The sequence below is a fragment of the Phalacrocorax aristotelis genome, chromosome 1, assembly GCF_949628215.1.
Source record: "Phalacrocorax aristotelis chromosome 1, bGulAri2.1, whole genome shotgun sequence".
Taxonomy (NCBI): Eukaryota; Metazoa; Chordata; class Aves; order Suliformes; family Phalacrocoracidae; genus Phalacrocorax; species Phalacrocorax aristotelis.
In genome coordinates, this window is record NC_134276.1 from 202,297,139 (window position 1) to 202,315,172 (window position 18,034).

An 18,034-nucleotide genomic window follows, 5' to 3' on the forward strand; every position below is an offset into this window, starting at 1 on the left:
TTTGATTGAATAGCAGACCTGAGGCACCCATGTCATTATTTAAGAATGATTATATTTATGGGTTACCTAGAAATACTCCAAAGGACATTATGAAAGGCAATTGTGTGCTTTTGATGACCGCGTGCTAGCATTAAAAGAGGATTATTAGTTTGTCATGAGTATGAGCTGTAAAACTTTTAAACCACTGTGGCATTGCAGGCGTAAAGTGATACTAGGATGTGTTTGCTCACTGCAAGAATGTCCTGTTATTATGAGCATACATCTAGCAAAGCCCAGCTTTATCATTACCAGTTGTTGCACTTTGGTGCTTTCCATTAGTACCTTGTTAGCTACTGATCATTTTAGTTGTGCAGACGCTATTTCTTAAGAATTTTCCTCAAGCTGTTTGCTGACTACCTATAAAAAACATTTGCAAGGTCTGGCCATGAGATGCTCAAGGACTTCTGCTCACCCACACGTTTATGCAGTACATTTCCTGGGGAGGAGGGCACCAGCACCTGGATGTCTCAGCGCTGCACCCGTCCCGGCGGGGTCAGAAAGCGGGCCAAAAGGGTGGGAAGGAAGACTTAGTGCAACCTGTATAATAAAGATAGAGATCGCCAAACACACCAGCACAGGAAACACCAACTGATAGAGAAGCCTCTTATAAAGTTCATGTATTTATAGCACAGTTTGATCATAATTGGGAACATTTTAACTGATATACAGAGAACAAGAATACTAGAATTATTGAGTGCAATTTTTTGGTTGCTTTAAATATGAAATAGGTTGGTTTTGTTTCAGTGCCCTGCTTACCATTTATGGTGAGAAAAATTTCTACTTCCCAAAAACCCAAATCTTTATGAAAAGCAATAAAAATCTGATCTATGTGACAAGCAGCTCTAAAACACAACAAATATAAACTCTCTTTCAAAGACATTTCAATCTAAATAGCATTTATGACAATTGTCATGCTAAAAATGGTCAATAAATGAACATTTCTGTTTCTCTTGATGTTTGTATTATCCTACAAATCCTGTGTGAGGTCCAGCTTCTCTCTATATGCTTGATGACAACAGAAGAAAAGTAATGTGCTATTGCATAATTATTTTATATCCGAGACAGGTTTCATTACTCCTTTTCCAACACCTGGCTCCTCTCACGGGCTCTCTCGGACTGTTTTTTTTCCCAGACCTCATCCCAGCCTGGTTCCTCACTGGGGGCTCAGCCCCAGGACCCAACTGGCTCCTCAGACCTGTGTCAGCCATCATCACAACCTCTTTCATCTTTTCTTAATTACCTGTTTAAAAACAGATTTTTCATACACACCAAACTTGCACTGGGTGGGGGCAGTATTTTTAATATGGCACTGTTACCCTCTCATAGATGGCCTCAGACGAGGTTAAAGACACTAATTTAAAAAATACAAAGCAGGTGCTGCAGAATGAGACATAATCAGAAATAAGGCCATAGAGAGGCAGCATAAGGTGTTCTTCCAGATATTCCCCACTTAATAGAAAATTTCACCCGTGGGAAGTCTTTGAACACCTCTGCTCTGAGTATTTCCTGAGTCCTTTTTGCTGCTGTGATACGAGCCTTGCTGTCCTGTCTCTTCTGGGAATACTTAACCATTGGGCAAAGGCTCAGGGCTCCAGCGCTTCACAGTGAACGCTTGGTGCCAGTCCTCTGGTGGCCTGATCAGAAAGCAGGAATGCTCTCCAACGAGCAGACACCAAAGCATGTCTTACCAACAAAAAGTGAAACTCAAGTGCAGCCTTGCAGCTCTCGGCTCACCTTCCCCACTACAATATAGCCTGTCTCCTCCTGGTCTGATGCATGAGCTCCAGCACAGTGATACAGCCCCCCAAGAGATACCCAAAAATGCATTTCCCGTGGCTCGTGTCCTACACTTTACTCTCTGTTGGTGCTCTCCGAGTGGGTGCCGTAGCTGGAGGGGAGGCACAGGGGACAGGCCTTCAGTTACACGTTAGGACCTAGTTCTCAAGTGACCACCATCACCATGGGCTCCTCAGCTGCATAATCCAGGTCCTGTACCACCACACAGTACCTCACCATCCCCTGCCAGGCAGCTGGGAAGGGGCTAGACACAAGCCAGCTCTGGGTGCTAAGGAGTCAACCGATATCCTCATATTCCTGGTAGTCTGAAGGGCTAGAGACAGTATTTTTTATCTTAATCCCTAAGAAAAAAAACCCTTTCCTTTTCTAGGCCAGCATGGGCACTTGCTTGTAATATTTGTGGCATTGATGCTTTTTGCATAACTTTATCTTACAAAGACCATAATAATGACCTTTGAGAGTGATGCTGCTGAGGTCACCTGAAGTTGCGCTACTGACACCATCCTCTGGCACATTTCTCAACACCCACCCTCCCTGCAGAACTCCCCAGCAAGTAGTGACAGCTCTTGTCACCTTCCTGTCATGAATCAGTTCCATGCTGAAGTGGATGCGCATGAGACGTGAGAAACCCCACAGCAGCCTTTGACGCCAGCCTGATCTAGGAATGAAACATTTGTTTTAACTTGCAAACACGCAACATCTACCCCAAGCTTTCCATCACAGCAACAAGGGATGGGAAGGGGCTCCCAGAGCACAGGCAGGCAGGTCCTGACTGCTACATGAATGATTCATACGGAACACTGTAAACTCAAAGTAAATGCAACATGTTTTATTTGAGGCTGGAATAAATTACAACTCTAAAGCATAATTTATTGCTTTATAAATTTTTCTGCTCTTAAAAGGCATTAATATCAAACATAAACAAAACAAAGACACATTCAGTTAGCAGTTCAGTTCTCTTAAGCTTCATGAACAGCTCAGTAGGGGGATTTCATTCCATGTATGAATGAAATCTCTGATCACAGGCTCAGGAACTTGACTTTGACATGCATTATCATCATTCAGACATATTGAAGGGACTGTAGATGTGTTCATTTGTTTTAGGATATAATTTTTATTGCATTTTCCCCTAAAATATTCCATTGAATACCCAGTCCTTCATTCCTCACTCAAATACAAATCCCACCTGCTTCAAAAAACTCCTTTAAAAGATACGCAGGGTTTTCTACCCCTGCAGAAGGAAGGCTTCCAAGTCTAAACCAGGAATTAGTCTGGTCCCAAAACTAAGTGAAAAACAAACTCTTCCTAGGTTAAAATACTGAAATCCCATGCACAAAAATTGCGTCCTCCCATTCTGAAGATTCTTGCAAAAAATCCCAGCATTACCTGAATGAACTGATGTGGATAATTCATATTTTTATTGTACAGTTATTCCATTCCTAAGACTGCTATGAATTCTGCTCAGTATGTAGGCCCGGGCAAGTCCAGTCTGCCCTGAGTGCTGGGGGATGAGAGGGTGCTCGCAGGAGGCTAGGTGCACCGAGCACTTTGCAGTATGTAGCCCTGAACGCACAGGTGCCGTGACATGACGAGCTGGATCTGGCTAGCTCCAGCTAGATATGACAGGCAGAAAGGTGGCCAGAAAGTCACTTCCTCAGCCCCCTGGGGACTCGCAGCTCCTGAATGCCAGAAAGGGAATGAACGTTGCAGCTCTCATTGCACCACAAGAAAGGATTCCACCAAGGCACCCTGCCCTGCTCTGACCCTCTCGCACTGCAAGGGCCAAGCACTCCCTGTGTCTCAGCTCCAGAACAGCGTCTCCCTGAGCTATTCCCTGTGCAGGCAGCGTGCACCTCTGCTCGTGTTTTCCCAGCTGGGTCCGAAGCAGCGCTTCGGGCAGGGCTTGTGCCCTCTGTTACACCAGAGGTAAAACTCTCCAGAAACAGAACTGGAGACTCCCATCTCATTTAGCCCTTGGAACAACTCAGAAAGTTTGCAGAGAAAATCTCCAGGGCAGCTTCTCTTCCAGCCAGAAAACTAACTATAAAAATAATGAGCCACCAGTACAGGAAATTCTTCTAAAACTGGCTTGGTATTACCCAGAATAGTCAGATTACTCCTATTTAGTGAAGGGTTTCTTCTCATACCATCCTCTAATGTTCTTGTCAGGCCTACAAGACTGTAAATAGTTGAGTGAGATGCTAGGGTATTTTATGCTATATTACTGAATGGGAATGGTTATGCCTCTTACTGGATCCAAGAAATAGCAACATCAAGGAAAATACTATTACATCAATCCTGGTGCAATTTCAGTTGTCATTAAAATTTCATGAGTAATGTACGTAACTTTTGTAAGTTTTATGCATAATCTCACTTAAAAAAAACAGCAAACAAACTTTCTACTTCTAAACACAGTTTCCTCAGAAGATATGGTTCTGTTGTGCCACAAGGGATGGCCACCTTCGACCTCTGCAAGGTGGTACCGCCGATTTCAGGCACTGCGCTTGCCCGTAATGGTTCCTAACAGCCGAGCGCCATGGCAGAGCTTTGGTGGGAGGCCGGGAGCATGCAGGGCCATTTCTGGAGCTGTGCTGAACTGGGCCACTTGCTCACCATTTTCAGTGTCCTACTCATACGAGGACTGGACAACCCTGGTTTAGCTCCCAGCCACATAGTAAAGTGCTTAGCAGAGGGGTGGGGAACACTAATGCCCCCTCCTCCACCTCAGCTCCTGCCTGGGGAGAGGCTTGTGGAGAGGTGGCTTTTTGGCTGCTCTGCACTAGCAGGATATGCTGCAGCTGGGACAGGGGCATGCACATGGTGCGTGCCTGATTCATCTCCATCTTAGAGAAACATAACTCAGAAACGTGCAAGCCTTTAACATCATCAGTCATCTCATTTATGCTCACCGAGAACAGATTCTTGGCTGACTTCTTTCTTTCCTTAGCAGTTCTGAATTTTTCTTTGAAGATGAGAAGGAAGAAAGTTAGCCTTCAGGGAGGGGGACAAGCAGAGACACTTGGAAATTAAAATGCATGCACATGTCATCCACTACAGCAGTGACCTCCAGTCTGCACTTCACATCTTATTATCTTGAACTTTTTCTCATCCCTTTCAAAGGTTCCCAAGAACATTCCTTTCTGTGTCAGTGAGATGTCCCAGGGGGCTCTACAAAGAAAACTAATGAGAGGAACACACTGTTGTCACCAGGACAAGTTACAGGGTTACATTCAAGACAGAGACTCCGGAAGAGCAGGACAGGGAGCAGACTTACTCCGTTTTCTGGTGTAAGTGCATATCAAGCAGCAAGATGAGCACACAGTGAGAAGATGGGCTAAGGGTTAGTGCACTGGACAAGGATTTGGCAGGTGGAGTTACTTCACCTTCCCCTTGTTCTTGAAGCAATCAGAACAACTAAACAATTTATATTAACTTCAGGGTGCTCAAACATTCCCAGCTAAGCAAATACAACCAAAATATTTCTCCTCTCTTAACAGTTCTTAACAGCTTATGTATTGCCCCTGTCAAACTAAGCACATCGGACAGAAATCTTCTGAGGAATCACACTTCTAGGAAAAAAAGAACCAACAAACTTCAGGACTGCTACATCTCGGCTAAGGCTATTCACCCATCTGCAAAGCCTCTTACTCCTCTTGATCTTAATTCCTGAGCTGCCCATTTGCCATGCACTTGCAGTCAGAGAGAGCAGAACTATTTACATCTTTTTTTCTAATTCACTGGGTTTTGCCTCCTGCAAGGCACTCACGCCAGCACTGTCTTAGGGGTTTCTGTTTAAAGCACCTTCTGACTGACTGGGGACCAGGTTCCTACTGAACTGAAAAGCAGATGGGACAATCGGTGAGTGCCTCTGAAAACAAAGCTGTTAATTGATGAGTTTGCTCATGGGGAGGGCAGTGTTCAGCCACTCTACCAAAATACGGCAGGCATATTAATTAGTAGTTACAAAACGCACTAACTTTTCACAGACCTTTTTAAGCGCTGAGCATTTTAATTGTCAGGACAGCCATGCCTGAGAATTCAGTCTAGTGTTAGTAACTGACATTTGGCTCTCCTACAGTCCTTCTCATCACAAAGTGTCTCATGGAACAAACAGGTGCCTATATTGTGATTTTACCGACAGAACTACTGGGTCAGAGATGGACACCAGCTGGATCAGACCCATGGAGCAGATGAATGACTTGTCAAGCAAAAACTAAGTCACTTGATGCCAGGCCCAGTGCTCCACACACCCCCCCCGCCCCCAGGTTACTAAATAGGGGACATAAATAATCCCCCAGAGAAACTGATGTATCATGAAGGGCAAAGAGCCTCTGAAGCTAAGCATAATGGCATAAAGTACAGCACAAGTATATTACATATTTAGCTCTATCCCTGCTTCTCTGTTGCGAGGGCAGCGGGTTGCTCAGACAGTTGTCTTCTGGACAGCCTATTATGTTATTTCCTATGGAAATGCAGGTAAAGGAGTGTATGTGATTCAGTAGTAGGACAGGAGTTTGGTTTTACATGGGCTGAAAGAACGTTTCTTATACCCAAATGAGATTTTTGCATGCATCTGCATACTCACCCAGATGCTGCCTCTGCCGTGCTCCATGCCTGAGGTTCATGCCAGCTTTGCTCTGCGTAGCAGGCATATCATACGCACACAGTGACCTGGTACAAGAGCACATTCTGCAGGCCAAGTCTCGGGCAAAAATGCGCCTACGTTACTGAAGTGTGTTGGTATTTTTTTGCAGTGAATCGGGCTTTCACTAGGAATTAACATAAGCTGCAATGACTAATCTTATACGCTGTGCACTTGCTTATTGTTTTTTCACAGTTCAACAACTTTCTTCCTTAATACTAAAACGCTAAAGTCTTACATAGCATTCAGAGCATTAGTTTCTGCTGGCTGTGTTTCTCTATGCTCTAAGCCTCTATCACAATGCATGCAAAGGATAATGGCTGAATTTGTAATGCTTTTAACTAAAAAAATACTTTTAAAAACATAAAACATAAATTATTTATTCTTCTTTGTCCATTGTTTTAAGCACTGAGTCTTCTCCCAAGATTTTACACAGTTCATTCAGTCTCTGCTGCATTTTAGGAATTCCTGCAAGCTGGGATTCCAGTCTCTGTTTTTCCTCACTCAGTGATAAACGGATAGCAGTGTCCAACTGCTCAAAACGCCAGCCACCTTGTCCATCAAACTGCAGCAAGTGAGTGTGGTACTTCCTGCGGTAAAAATTAAAACGTTAGTAATGGCTCAGGAAACAGATGGTTCATCTTTGTACGCAAATTTGGATGTTCGTGTCTCTTTTCAATGGTGCCTGTCAGGAAGTTGAGAGCTGCCCGGTTTTGGATCAATGGGTATGACTTTTTTTCAGTGACTCATAGTCCCAGGACACTCTTTCGAAAAGGATTTGGGTATTTCAAAGCCTGTCATCAGGACCTCCCCAGGCCATCTAGTGAAACGCAGCAGTGGGTTGCCAGCTGTAGGCTATCAGCACTGGTGTGGGCTCCCCAGCCAGGGTGGTGTTGCCTCAAGCAGCCCCCATGGCCAGGCTCGCTGAGGGTCTTATCTGCAGTGATGCTGGCAGGAGCAGGCAGCAGGGATGTGGAGGATCCCCTCAGCATCTGCTGCCCCTGGCAAGGTGGCAGCCTCCCTCTTTCTGCCTCTCTCTTAGAAACATTGTCTGTGGCTACAGTTGCCTTCACTGCAGCTCCAACAGATTCCTTTTTGTCCAGGTGCTTGAACAGCAGTGGCAGAAAAGGCTCCCGTCTCCCCCACGAATGCTAGTCCCATTTTATTTTATTTACCTTGCTTTCTGAGAGCGGTTTTACCTCCTTAGCAGAAAATACATTCAGGCAGGCACAGTGCACCTGATGCTACTGATAAAACTCTAGTTTGTTAAAATTACACCTCAGTCCATTTCGCTGCATCTTACAAGGTTGGCTAAAGAAACCTCCAGTCCTAAATCATGGTTCAGTTTGCAAAGGTCCAAAATAAAAAAGCCTGTGACTCCTACACAGATCTTTCAGTGAGTATCAGGGTGTGTGCACTGAAAATATTCAAAGGTGTACATGTGGAGTTTGTCAAGACCTGACAAGACATTTATCAGGAGGTGCAAGAGAAGGAGTAGAGAGTTCCCTCAGAGCTGCTGGTATGACTGTGTAATTTATCACTATAAATTATAAAAGATGAGATGCATCATAAAACAGTGATTATAAATCCCATCCAGGGAATGTGACAGTTTAATAAACTCAATAGCTTATGACATGGGACTCAAAAGAGATTCAACTCCAGGCTTATATTCACCACTTCATGCATATTATTCTTTGTGACACCAAATGCTTAACGTATCCCTCTACTTTTCCCCCACCAAAACCCAAAAAAGTCAGGAAGCTAAGATAGCTGATTGAGACATTCAATGTTTGTGGTCTAGGAAAGTAGCCAATATTTTAATCAAAAGAGCAAACATTTCCTGGTACCATCTTGAGGAGGAGAAAACAGCATGTGAACCCAGTTTTTGTCTATGCAGTGCAGTCCCTGTGGAAGCATACCTAAGCTAAAGGCATCTGATGCTTAATTCTAAATACTCAGCGCTTATGCTTACTTCTCCAGAACCCCACAAGTCACCAGATGTCTGATAATTTCAGTAATACTTTGGAGGTTATAAGAACATTCCCAAACCTTCCTGAATAGCACTAGTGCTAGGGAACAAGAAATGTCGGCAGGAAAATGGTCTCAAGAGATCTTTCTCACAAGTTCTTTTGCAAAAATTCCCTCTGCATCGTCACTATTTATAGGTGAGATGCTCTCAAATACTTGTTTTCTTGAGCAGTGGTTTTTAAATAATGCCAAACTTTACAAAAATCAATACTATTTTTAAGTGCAATCTAAATTATTTTTAAAACAAATACCTATGTGACATGTTTTTCCTATCAGAATACCCATTTTTTCTTAACATTTAGGTCCTGATCCAACAAAAGCCATTTCCACTGTCACCGTCTACACAGAGGAAGGAGGAATGCTGGGGAAACTTTTTCAGAGAAGCAGACACTGATACAGTTTCTTTCCTTTAAGGCAACAGACTGGTAATGGATTTTGTTATCAGTTTAAAAAAAAGTAAACAATCTGACAGTAGAGATCAAGGAGTTCAGAACAAATAGTGTCTGCTGATGTTACCTTACACCTTCTTGATCTCCTTTTGCCCTTTAAAGTATTTGGTTGTTTTATGTATCCAGTAACTACATTTATTTCCTTTAAGGGACTCTTCTATACTTAGTAGTCCCTCACTACAACGATGTTTCTCAGAATTATGATATTTCTTTTCTTAATAGATGATCAAAGTTTGAAAGCTCACAAACCCTGCAGATAGAAGACACAACTGAAGTTAAAATGCCGGATGTATTTCTCTTATGGAAGAACAAAGAGTAGTTTAACCACTTGCCATGTTTCCCATCTTCTCCCTGCACTGGTAAATTTGCCCAGGACAGCTCATGTATCTTTTCACCTTCACAGAATAATCTGGTGACGTCTGTTGTGGCTGTGGTGTGGTGGACTAATTAATTGCCTCTTAGATACCTGCATGTTACTATTAATAGTTAATAACTGAAACACATTTGAAAAAAAAAATAAGAGGGAGGAATAAATACCTGTCAAAGAATGAAAAAATCAATGCGAAATGCATTTACATCACTATTACTGTACCAAGTTATCTTAGATAGTGCAGTAGATATTAAACAACTGCCCTATTACAAAGAATAAAGGTCAATCCACTGCCTGTCAGAAAGCTAAAAGCAAGACCGTGACAAATGCCTGAACATACTTACCAAAGAGAAGGTCTGTGTGTTATAGAAAGCAGGGATATCCCAGCAGCTTTTGCAGCTTGGAATATCTTTCCTTCAACATCAATGCTCACAGCACTCGTGCATTCATCCAGCAATGCATATTTCGGCCTTTCAAAAGCAGATAAAGAACATGACTTGTCTATGTTTTGGACAGTATTCCCATGTATGATGTTTAATTGAAAGGACAACAGAAAGGAGAGAGCTATTTTTGCCAGAGAGCCATCCCTCATCTACAGGTGGCAGCTGCTAGCAACAACATAACGTTTCCATGCACTATTCAGGTGCAGAGTCAGCTTCCAGGAAAAATGGGCTTATTTCTTGGTCCATCTGAGTACACAGCGATCTAACATCTTCTAGTTTGACCTAGTATTATTCTGTCCTGTCATCAAGTCATGCAGTAGCTGCAGCCAACTCAGAAACTTTCTATGCACTGCTATATAAGGACTGGGCTGCCCCTGCTTCCTTGCAATCTCCAAAACCGAAAAGTTTTGGAGCTTGGCTTTCAAATTCCCATAGCCTCTGCAACAGTCCATCAGACTTCTGCAATATTTGTAGGAGAGATGCAGAGAAGGTGTTTGTGCCTGAGATGTTAAAGAAAGGGACATCTGGAAAATGTAACGTTATGTGGCCAAAAGCAAAACTTAAGTAAGGAGAATTACCCAAACTAAAAGCAGAGCTTGTATGAATAAACGACAAGGTCTGCAGTCCTACACAACTGTCTAGCAGTACTGCATACTGCATGTAGACTCTAGTCTGCTACTGCTCAAACTATTACAGCAAACCTGCAAAACTCTTTCTCATTTTCAGATGCTACTTAAAGAACAAATCAAAATACTTACTTGTGGTAAAACATCCGAGCCATGCCCATCCTTTGTTTTTCTCCTCCTGATAAGACATCTTTCCAATCCATGATGGCATCCCAGCCTTTTAAAAAAATGCAAACAAAATGTGTCAGGACAACACAAGTTTATGAAGGAAATGCAGCTTCACTTGCAACACCTCTGCAATCTGCAACCAAAATCATAGAGTATTTCCATTGCAGAAGAGACCTCTTAGGGCTCTGGATCACATCTTCTGAAATACCTCAATGCCTTTCCACTAGCACTCTATTGGAAAAATGTCCCAAATATCATGTCAATTTTGAAAGTTGAATTTAACCTTCTTGGTCATGTAGGTATTGTCAAAAAAACTTGACTTACCATCTCTTTGGAAAAAACATTTTTCACCTGTATATAACTAATCATTTTATTCTGTCATGTTTGTTTTATAGAATTTGCTATTCTTTCTTAAAAGGTGTGAGTGGAAATTTTAAAAGAAATTCAAAGAAATGAAGTGTAAAAAACATAAAGAGCAGTGCTGGACTCCACTCACTACTGTAGGCAAGGAATAACTGTCAGCAAACTCAACAGAAACACAGATGCAGATGCAGGGATGCTTTCTGTGTGCACAGACAAGCAGCTAGCATACAAAGCCATACACAGACAGGAGGATTTTCTATACAAACTTCCCGCTACCTTGTATTTAGAAATGACCCACAACTGTTACAACGCTTAGTATCCTTATTGAATATTCTGCATGGCCTCTAGCTGATTTTTTTCTTTATCACTTTCAGGTACATGCAACCAGAGCGTGATGCATTTTATCTGACATCTTATGGCGGACTGGTGTTTCTACGAGTAGTCTGGCATGATTCACTCTCACTAATGAAAAACTTCAAATCCCAAATTACCCTACTGAAAATAAGTTTTCCATCAAACAATCCAGATGGAAAGAGTAGCAAAATAGATGAGTTTTGAAAAGGGAGAGTGTGGATGTAGAGAAAATCTGATATCATGTTTCTCTCAATAGATCACCTACTCCTGAGACAGGCAGCTGGAGTGGGGCCAAGCGAGGAAGAGAACATTTTTCCAAATCAGCCCAGAAGCACTGTAACTAAAAAATTAACACAACCAAAAACCCTTTTCTGCCACTGCCCAACTGAAAATAAAAATTTGCCAGAAGAGAGTGTAAACAAGGTCAAGCAAGGAGGGTGGGCTGTGTCATTTCTGACACCTGAACAAAGGTGAGAAAAGTGGGGCTTGTGAAGGTGCAGGAGGCTGGGGAGTGCTCTGCCTGTGCTTGGTGCTACGCCAGGACTTGGAGGACTGAACAAAACCTTTGTGAAGCATCTGGTGACAGGGTGTGTGACTGAAAACAGGAACTGATAATGCTAGAGACTGAATTCCAATAATTTTCTCTATGTAAAATTGCAAAATATAATGTCATGATTTTTTATTACATGTGTATATAGCTAGATTTAAAAGCCAGGCATGCACACACCCATCAGAAATACATCACCTTTAGCGATTCTATTGTTTTTCCTTAGTTTCCTTCCATTCTTGTTTAAGGATCCCAGTGGGCGCTCCCCCGGGGGAGCATACAGTGCTTTCTATCAGCAGGCTCCTAGCAAAGACCGAGTTGTGCAATGATTAACTGAATCACCATTGGATGAACTTTGGTAAAGGGAACAGACAGACAGAGGCTGCTGCTGCTGAGCAGTCCTGGTGCTGTGACCACGCAGAGAGCTGGAGTGCTGTTCCACTGACACCTTCAGCTTCCAAAAAAGGCTGTAAAACACCTGGAGCTCTCCTTTTTGGCACGGGGTTCTAGGGGCAAGGGGTAGGAATGGTCCTTCATGAAAGCCATAGAAACAACTATGCTTCTGAAGACAAGGTTCAGGCTGCTGCTTACATTCCGTTACGTTTAAGCCGAGAATATAGATGAACCCCAGCGGTCTGGACCTGAGCTAGGGTGTGGGTGCATCCACATGTGTGCACATGTGCCTGGGGGAGCAGTGCCTGTGTTCATACAGTTTCTTCCAGATCAGCCTTGTTTAAAAAGACTTATTAAAAGACGAAAGGGGGTCTTGTCAGCAAAATCATTCCATTATTTCCTCTACAGGTGAATGATTTAGCCTCTGTTTACCAGGATACAATGGTCATCTCTGTGGTCACTTCAACTTACATTCAAACTGAATATTAGAGGTGCGTCTTGTATCTTCCTGCCTAGCTCCCTCCCCAGATTTTCCTATTTGCCACTGGGAATGTCTCAAAGAACAGATAAGGAAGGATCCATTTTAATACTATCCCTTTGAAAAATTATTTTCTTATGTCTGAACAATTTCCTCTGAACACTTAAGCATTGTAACTCACAATAAACAGACTCCCTACTGTTCATTAACAATAATGCACCTACTTGTTTCTTTTCTTTTCCTGCTGACATGGCACAGGTCAGTGAAGATCGTCAGTGTTCTGAAAATATCAGCCAAGTCAGTGGCTTATGTCATCCATAGCTACAAACACTTTACAAATTAAGAAATTAAATGGCATGTCCATGAATGCAGAAGAAATGAATTGGCTTGTCCATGAATGAAGCACAAATCTCTCGGTAGGTACAAACATAATCCTGGCTTTCAGAGTCCAAATTCCTTGCCCAGTCTCTTGCTACATGTAGCCTTTGGTTGCACATGGTATGATGTTGATGTGATGAACACTGGGTGTCACAGAAATGCCTTCTGCAACCAGTAAGACAAAAGAGCATGTGTAATGTGCTGGGGCAGAGTAAAAGTAGTAGAAATACATACAGCTGTCAGCAGAAACTAGTGATAGCCTCATGAGAGCAGCATTTCATTTTCTTTCATGGCTTCTTTTATAATTCCTTTTACCTCAATTTCTCTGAAGGAAAAAGCAAGCTAAATTTGACAAAAAAAAGGGGTTACATCTGGGGTCTGTAGTGTTGTGTACCCTTCATCCTTGTGAATCCTCCCACTTACATACCAGACAGAGCATTCAGCTGCCATGAAAATATACACTTAAAAATTAATTTTCCAGATCTACACTCCAATGCACCTCATCAGACATGGACTGGAGTGTTACAGCTTCATGTCAGAAGAAAGGCTACCATAGCAAACTGCAGCCAGAGAGTCCACCCTGGTGAGTTTTTGAACATGGAGGCCTCTTGCGCAGCACATGTCCCCAGGCAGTTGTCAAAATGGAAGAGAGCCCAGGTGCTGTGCAGGATGAATATGCAAGGACAATCCTTAGCTGAGGAAGGAACAAAAGAGACCATCAACTGCGTGAGCCCCAGCTCAGCATGACACTGCAGGCATTTGTGTCTCTGGATTTCAGAGCCACTGGAAAAGGCAGCAGAGCACTCCAGAGTTCCTGCTGGTACCAGTAACAAAAGTGAATCCAGGGCTAAAATGATCAGATGAAAAAATCTCAGTGGATGAAGTGTGCTTGTCTGTGTGTTTATATGTGGCCTAGCACAAAGCTTCCCTGGACAAGACCCAAATATACGACAAATGTGCAAACTAATGAAGAATAATTATAATCTGAGGTGATGAGAAACCATAAACAGGTTAAACTTGTTCAGTAATGTCATCTGCCCCAACCTGACAGGCCTGGTCATGCATTCAGCGTGCTGCTACACGTACTCATGGCTCCTTTCATGTGACAGGCTATCAACAGCCTAAGGCAGCATCACGACTGACACTTACTAAATATACACAGATTTTCAAAGCAGGTCAAAAAGGAACCACTTTCAGTATATCTACTGCGCATGTCCATGCTATTACCCATGATTTCTAGACATGCCTTTTCACCACCTGTGCTGAATACAACCTTCCTTGCTACCCTCATTTTACATGAAATTATTGTTCTGGTAGAGCTAGCAACTTTGCAGGCATTGATGGGGCCACCTTATTGATAATTTAAACGTAAGTAACAAAATGGCATTCCTCTAATATGCAGCAGGTGAGAAAAACGTCACTGTGGGCCTCAGTGGGAAGGAAATTATGCCCCTAGCAGCAAGGGGGGCTACTGTCAACAGCAACTGCCCAGGGTTCTAGGGCTTGGGCTCAGCGACATCGGAATGGTGGTGGTGGGGAGGGGGATTGTTATTTTGGCAGTTTTGGTGGGTTTGATGTATTCTGTTCCTACCAACTGAAAAAAGTTTCATGGGAGTAACACGGAAGCTAAATGCCAAACTGGGGTTACCCCTTCTATTTACTTCTAACTGGGTCAAACCTTATAGCTAGAAAAAGAGAGGAATTTTTGCCATTGGGAGCAACAAGAACAACGCCAGGCTCTTGTTGGCTACTTTACACTTGGGAATCTGCTGACCCTTGTACTAATGCAATGTGGAAGTAATTCAGCTAAAGACAATAAAGTTACACCAGGACAAATAAATTGAGTCAGAGTTGTGTATTTCTGGCTCCATCTGGCTTTTTAATAACTGCTTACAGGAAGCAGAACACAAAACTGCAAAGCATCGTATTATACATGCGTGACTTCCATGGTGAATTAAGCACAACAGGGTCATGCCCTAAGGATCCTGCTGTCTGGTAGACGCTTAATACCGCCGGGGATAGGTGAAAGGGGAAGAGACAGAGATAAGGCTCTGAAGGAGAAGAGGTTGCACAGAAAAAAACATTGAAGAATAGTATTAGATTTCTATAATTTAATGATTGACAGATAGCTCCATTCTTAGAACAGTTTATGGAAACAGTTCAAAATAGCATGGACATATCCCATATATCCACAAGAAACTGAATAACTAAAAATGGTTTTATTGATTTTTTTTCAGATGTAGTACATTTTTGAAAGGTATATATAATATATCAATAGAAACTTGCTGGGAATTTTTCAGCAAAACTTTTTTGTAGTGGAAAATGCCAGTGTCTGTGAAAGCAGTTTGCAAAAAGGAAGAAGATGGTGTGGGGCAAATCCTGTGTTCTACAAGCTTTATATGGGATTGTTCATTATTTTGCAAAGAAAAAAGTTCAATTTTTAATAGAAATCATTTTAGTTTAAAAATCTGATTTTAAGTAAAAGAATAAAATACAAATTTTAATAAAAAGTAATTCAGCTATGTATAAAAAAAAATTTCAGTTGTTCACTTTCAACAAGTATTTCCTTGGCTTGCTGGTTCAAAAAACCAGAATATGAGTCTTTGTCCCAGACTGGGGGAGCTCTGATGACTATGTAAGCATATGAAATCCTTGTAACGTGTCAAATCATATGTCACGGATTTGCTCTCTGCTCCTACCTTGGCACCTGCGTCCTGCAAATGACCAAGGAGAAAAGGGAACAAGTGTATTACGGTCCTAAAAACTCCCTGGCATGTGGTAATCTCTCCCCTTGTTTTCCGGCTTTGCCCACTTCTGTCATTTTAGATCGCAAAGTACTTAAGACGCATTTTTTTAACATTTGTTTGTGTAGACTTTTGCAGTGTGCCCTTATCCTGAGTGGAGTTTCAGCTGAGCACCAGTGAACATTAGCAGTGTCCTCTAGACTTTTTTATAGATTGTGCGTGTCTCTCATCCACAGTCAGGCAGGCAGAAGAGCAAGAACAGGGTCAGCAATAAATATGTTCTTTGGCACAGAAAGTAGAGCAAGACTGATCCAAACCTGGGTTTTCATTTTGGCAATACAGAACACTAACCCTAGCCAACGGCATCTCATACATGGAGCACAGTAACTGCTCCATCACCACTTACAGGCTCCAGCTGCAGGGTTATAAACCACAATGATGTGCATTCAGAGGCTGCTGGGGTTTGGTTTTGGCCACTGAGGGTCATGTGCTGTTCATTATATACAAGTACCAGCAAGCTATGAATGCACACTCCACAGTGGCTTTGTGCCACTGACAATTTAACTGCTCCTCCTTTTCCAGCTCCCTATTCCAACACATCTGCTTGTTCTTCTGCAATTGGGGCACTTCACTTAGTGAAGTAAGTGACTCAGGAATAGCAACAAGAACAGTTATAATGTCAGTGTAGGGAGCAGAGGCCTTCTCTGCAATTATTCCGGTCACTGAGTTTAGCTCTCTGCTTTTTCAATCCTGTGTCATAGTATCAGATCTGAATAATAATATGAATCAGAATGATGGCAGATTCTTATTTTCTATTGCAACTTGAGGGTCAACGGCCATTATTAAGTTCTGAACAAAGAAACATTAAACCATGGAGAGATAAGAGTCTACCAACAGGATTGCGAGGTAGAGAAGTATCTGTAGGTATATAATTGCTGCTGGAAACAATTACTACTCCCCACTCTAAAATGTGCAGAAAAGATACCACATGAGTGTCCATGCATGCATCAGAAATAATATATTCCCTCTGCCTTTTGAACAGAGCAACAGACTGACATCTAGGAACAGGAATTTAGACATTGCCTTGGGATTCCCAATGGCTGAAGCACTACTTTCTATTGTCAGAATGATCCTGAGAGATACCAAGCACACACGTTACAAGGCAATGCGCCCGAAGTACCCTCTCGAAAAGCAGCACTGACAGCTGGCAGAGAGAGGGCAGGGTATATTCAGCACTCCCGAGCTCCTTAGAGGGGTTTGAAGATCCTCCTTCTTCTCCCTCAATGTTACCAACTTTATCCTATGTCTGTTTTAAAAGTATAATGATGGGCAGGAAATTCAAACTAGAGATTAGTGGCTGGTGGGAACAAAAAGATTAAAATTATTGCTATGCTTTGGAAAAAAAGCCATGAAATGTTCCACTCCTTACACACATAAGAAGCCTTTAGCATCTTGACATTTACTGTGCTGGTGTATTTATGCTGTCCCCTACTCCTAGGACAAACAATGTTGAGAATACATGGCAACTTAAACAGCAAGTGGTACATGGCAACACTACTGCCAGCCAGTGTCGTTTGGTTATTTTTAACTTGTTCACTCTGGTGGTGTGGTATCAGACACTCCTTCTCATGGCACATAGTCCTGCTGATCCTGCAAACCAGGGAGGTGAAAGCAGACCTGACTCTCTTTTCATTCACATGCTTTCAAGTTGGTGTAGTCAGTGACATTACAAAGTTTGAAGACCAGTTATATTTTCTAAGAAAACGAGGGAAGGTCAGCGATTCCACAATTCCATGAAAAGACTGGCCATTACAAGAGAACAAGGATGTTCAGCTTGGGTATGGATTTACTGGGTAGGAGAGGAGCCCTTATCTCTTCTCCCTCCATTAGCATCAGGAACAACAACTACCTGGTTGTGCATCTCCCACAACCACAAAAGGTCTGGATCCAGTTTTGCCAGTAGTGTAATTAAAGGTCAGCCACACTGAGACACACACACAAGGAACAGATTTTTTGAAGTTTTTTACAAAAATATGCAATTTACCTCCTTCTCTTTGAACAATGTGGTACAGATGAACCATATGCAGGATACACTCTAGGTCTTGATCTTGGTAGCCTTTCTCGTGCATGTCATCCACTGAGTCTGGATAGATGACTTGATCACGTAGCGTTCCAATGGACATGTAGGGCCTGAGAAACAATACAGAGAAACCAG

At 42.4% G+C, this 18,034-nt stretch overlaps 1 protein-coding gene across 4 annotated transcripts in view; it reads right to left on the bottom strand.

The window, feature by feature from the left end:
• Positions 1–2,644: 2,644 nt before the first annotated feature.
• Positions 2,645–18,034, bottom strand: part of ABCD2 (ATP binding cassette subfamily D member 2) — a 46,842-nt gene continuing 31,452 nt past the window's right edge. For 2 of the 4 annotated variants that reach the window (XM_075081338.1, XM_075081337.1), the window contains exons 7-10: positions 17,864–18,009; positions 10,527–10,611; positions 9,670–9,795; positions 2,645–7,068 (exon numbers count right to left, since the gene is read on the bottom strand). In XM_075081338.1, the coding sequence (XP_074937439.1) occupies positions 6,858–7,068; positions 9,670–9,795; positions 10,527–10,611; positions 17,864–18,009 (568 nt within the window). In that variant the 3' untranslated portion in view covers positions 2,645–6,857. The other 2 variants (XM_075081340.1, XM_075081339.1) reach the window with 2 other exon arrangements.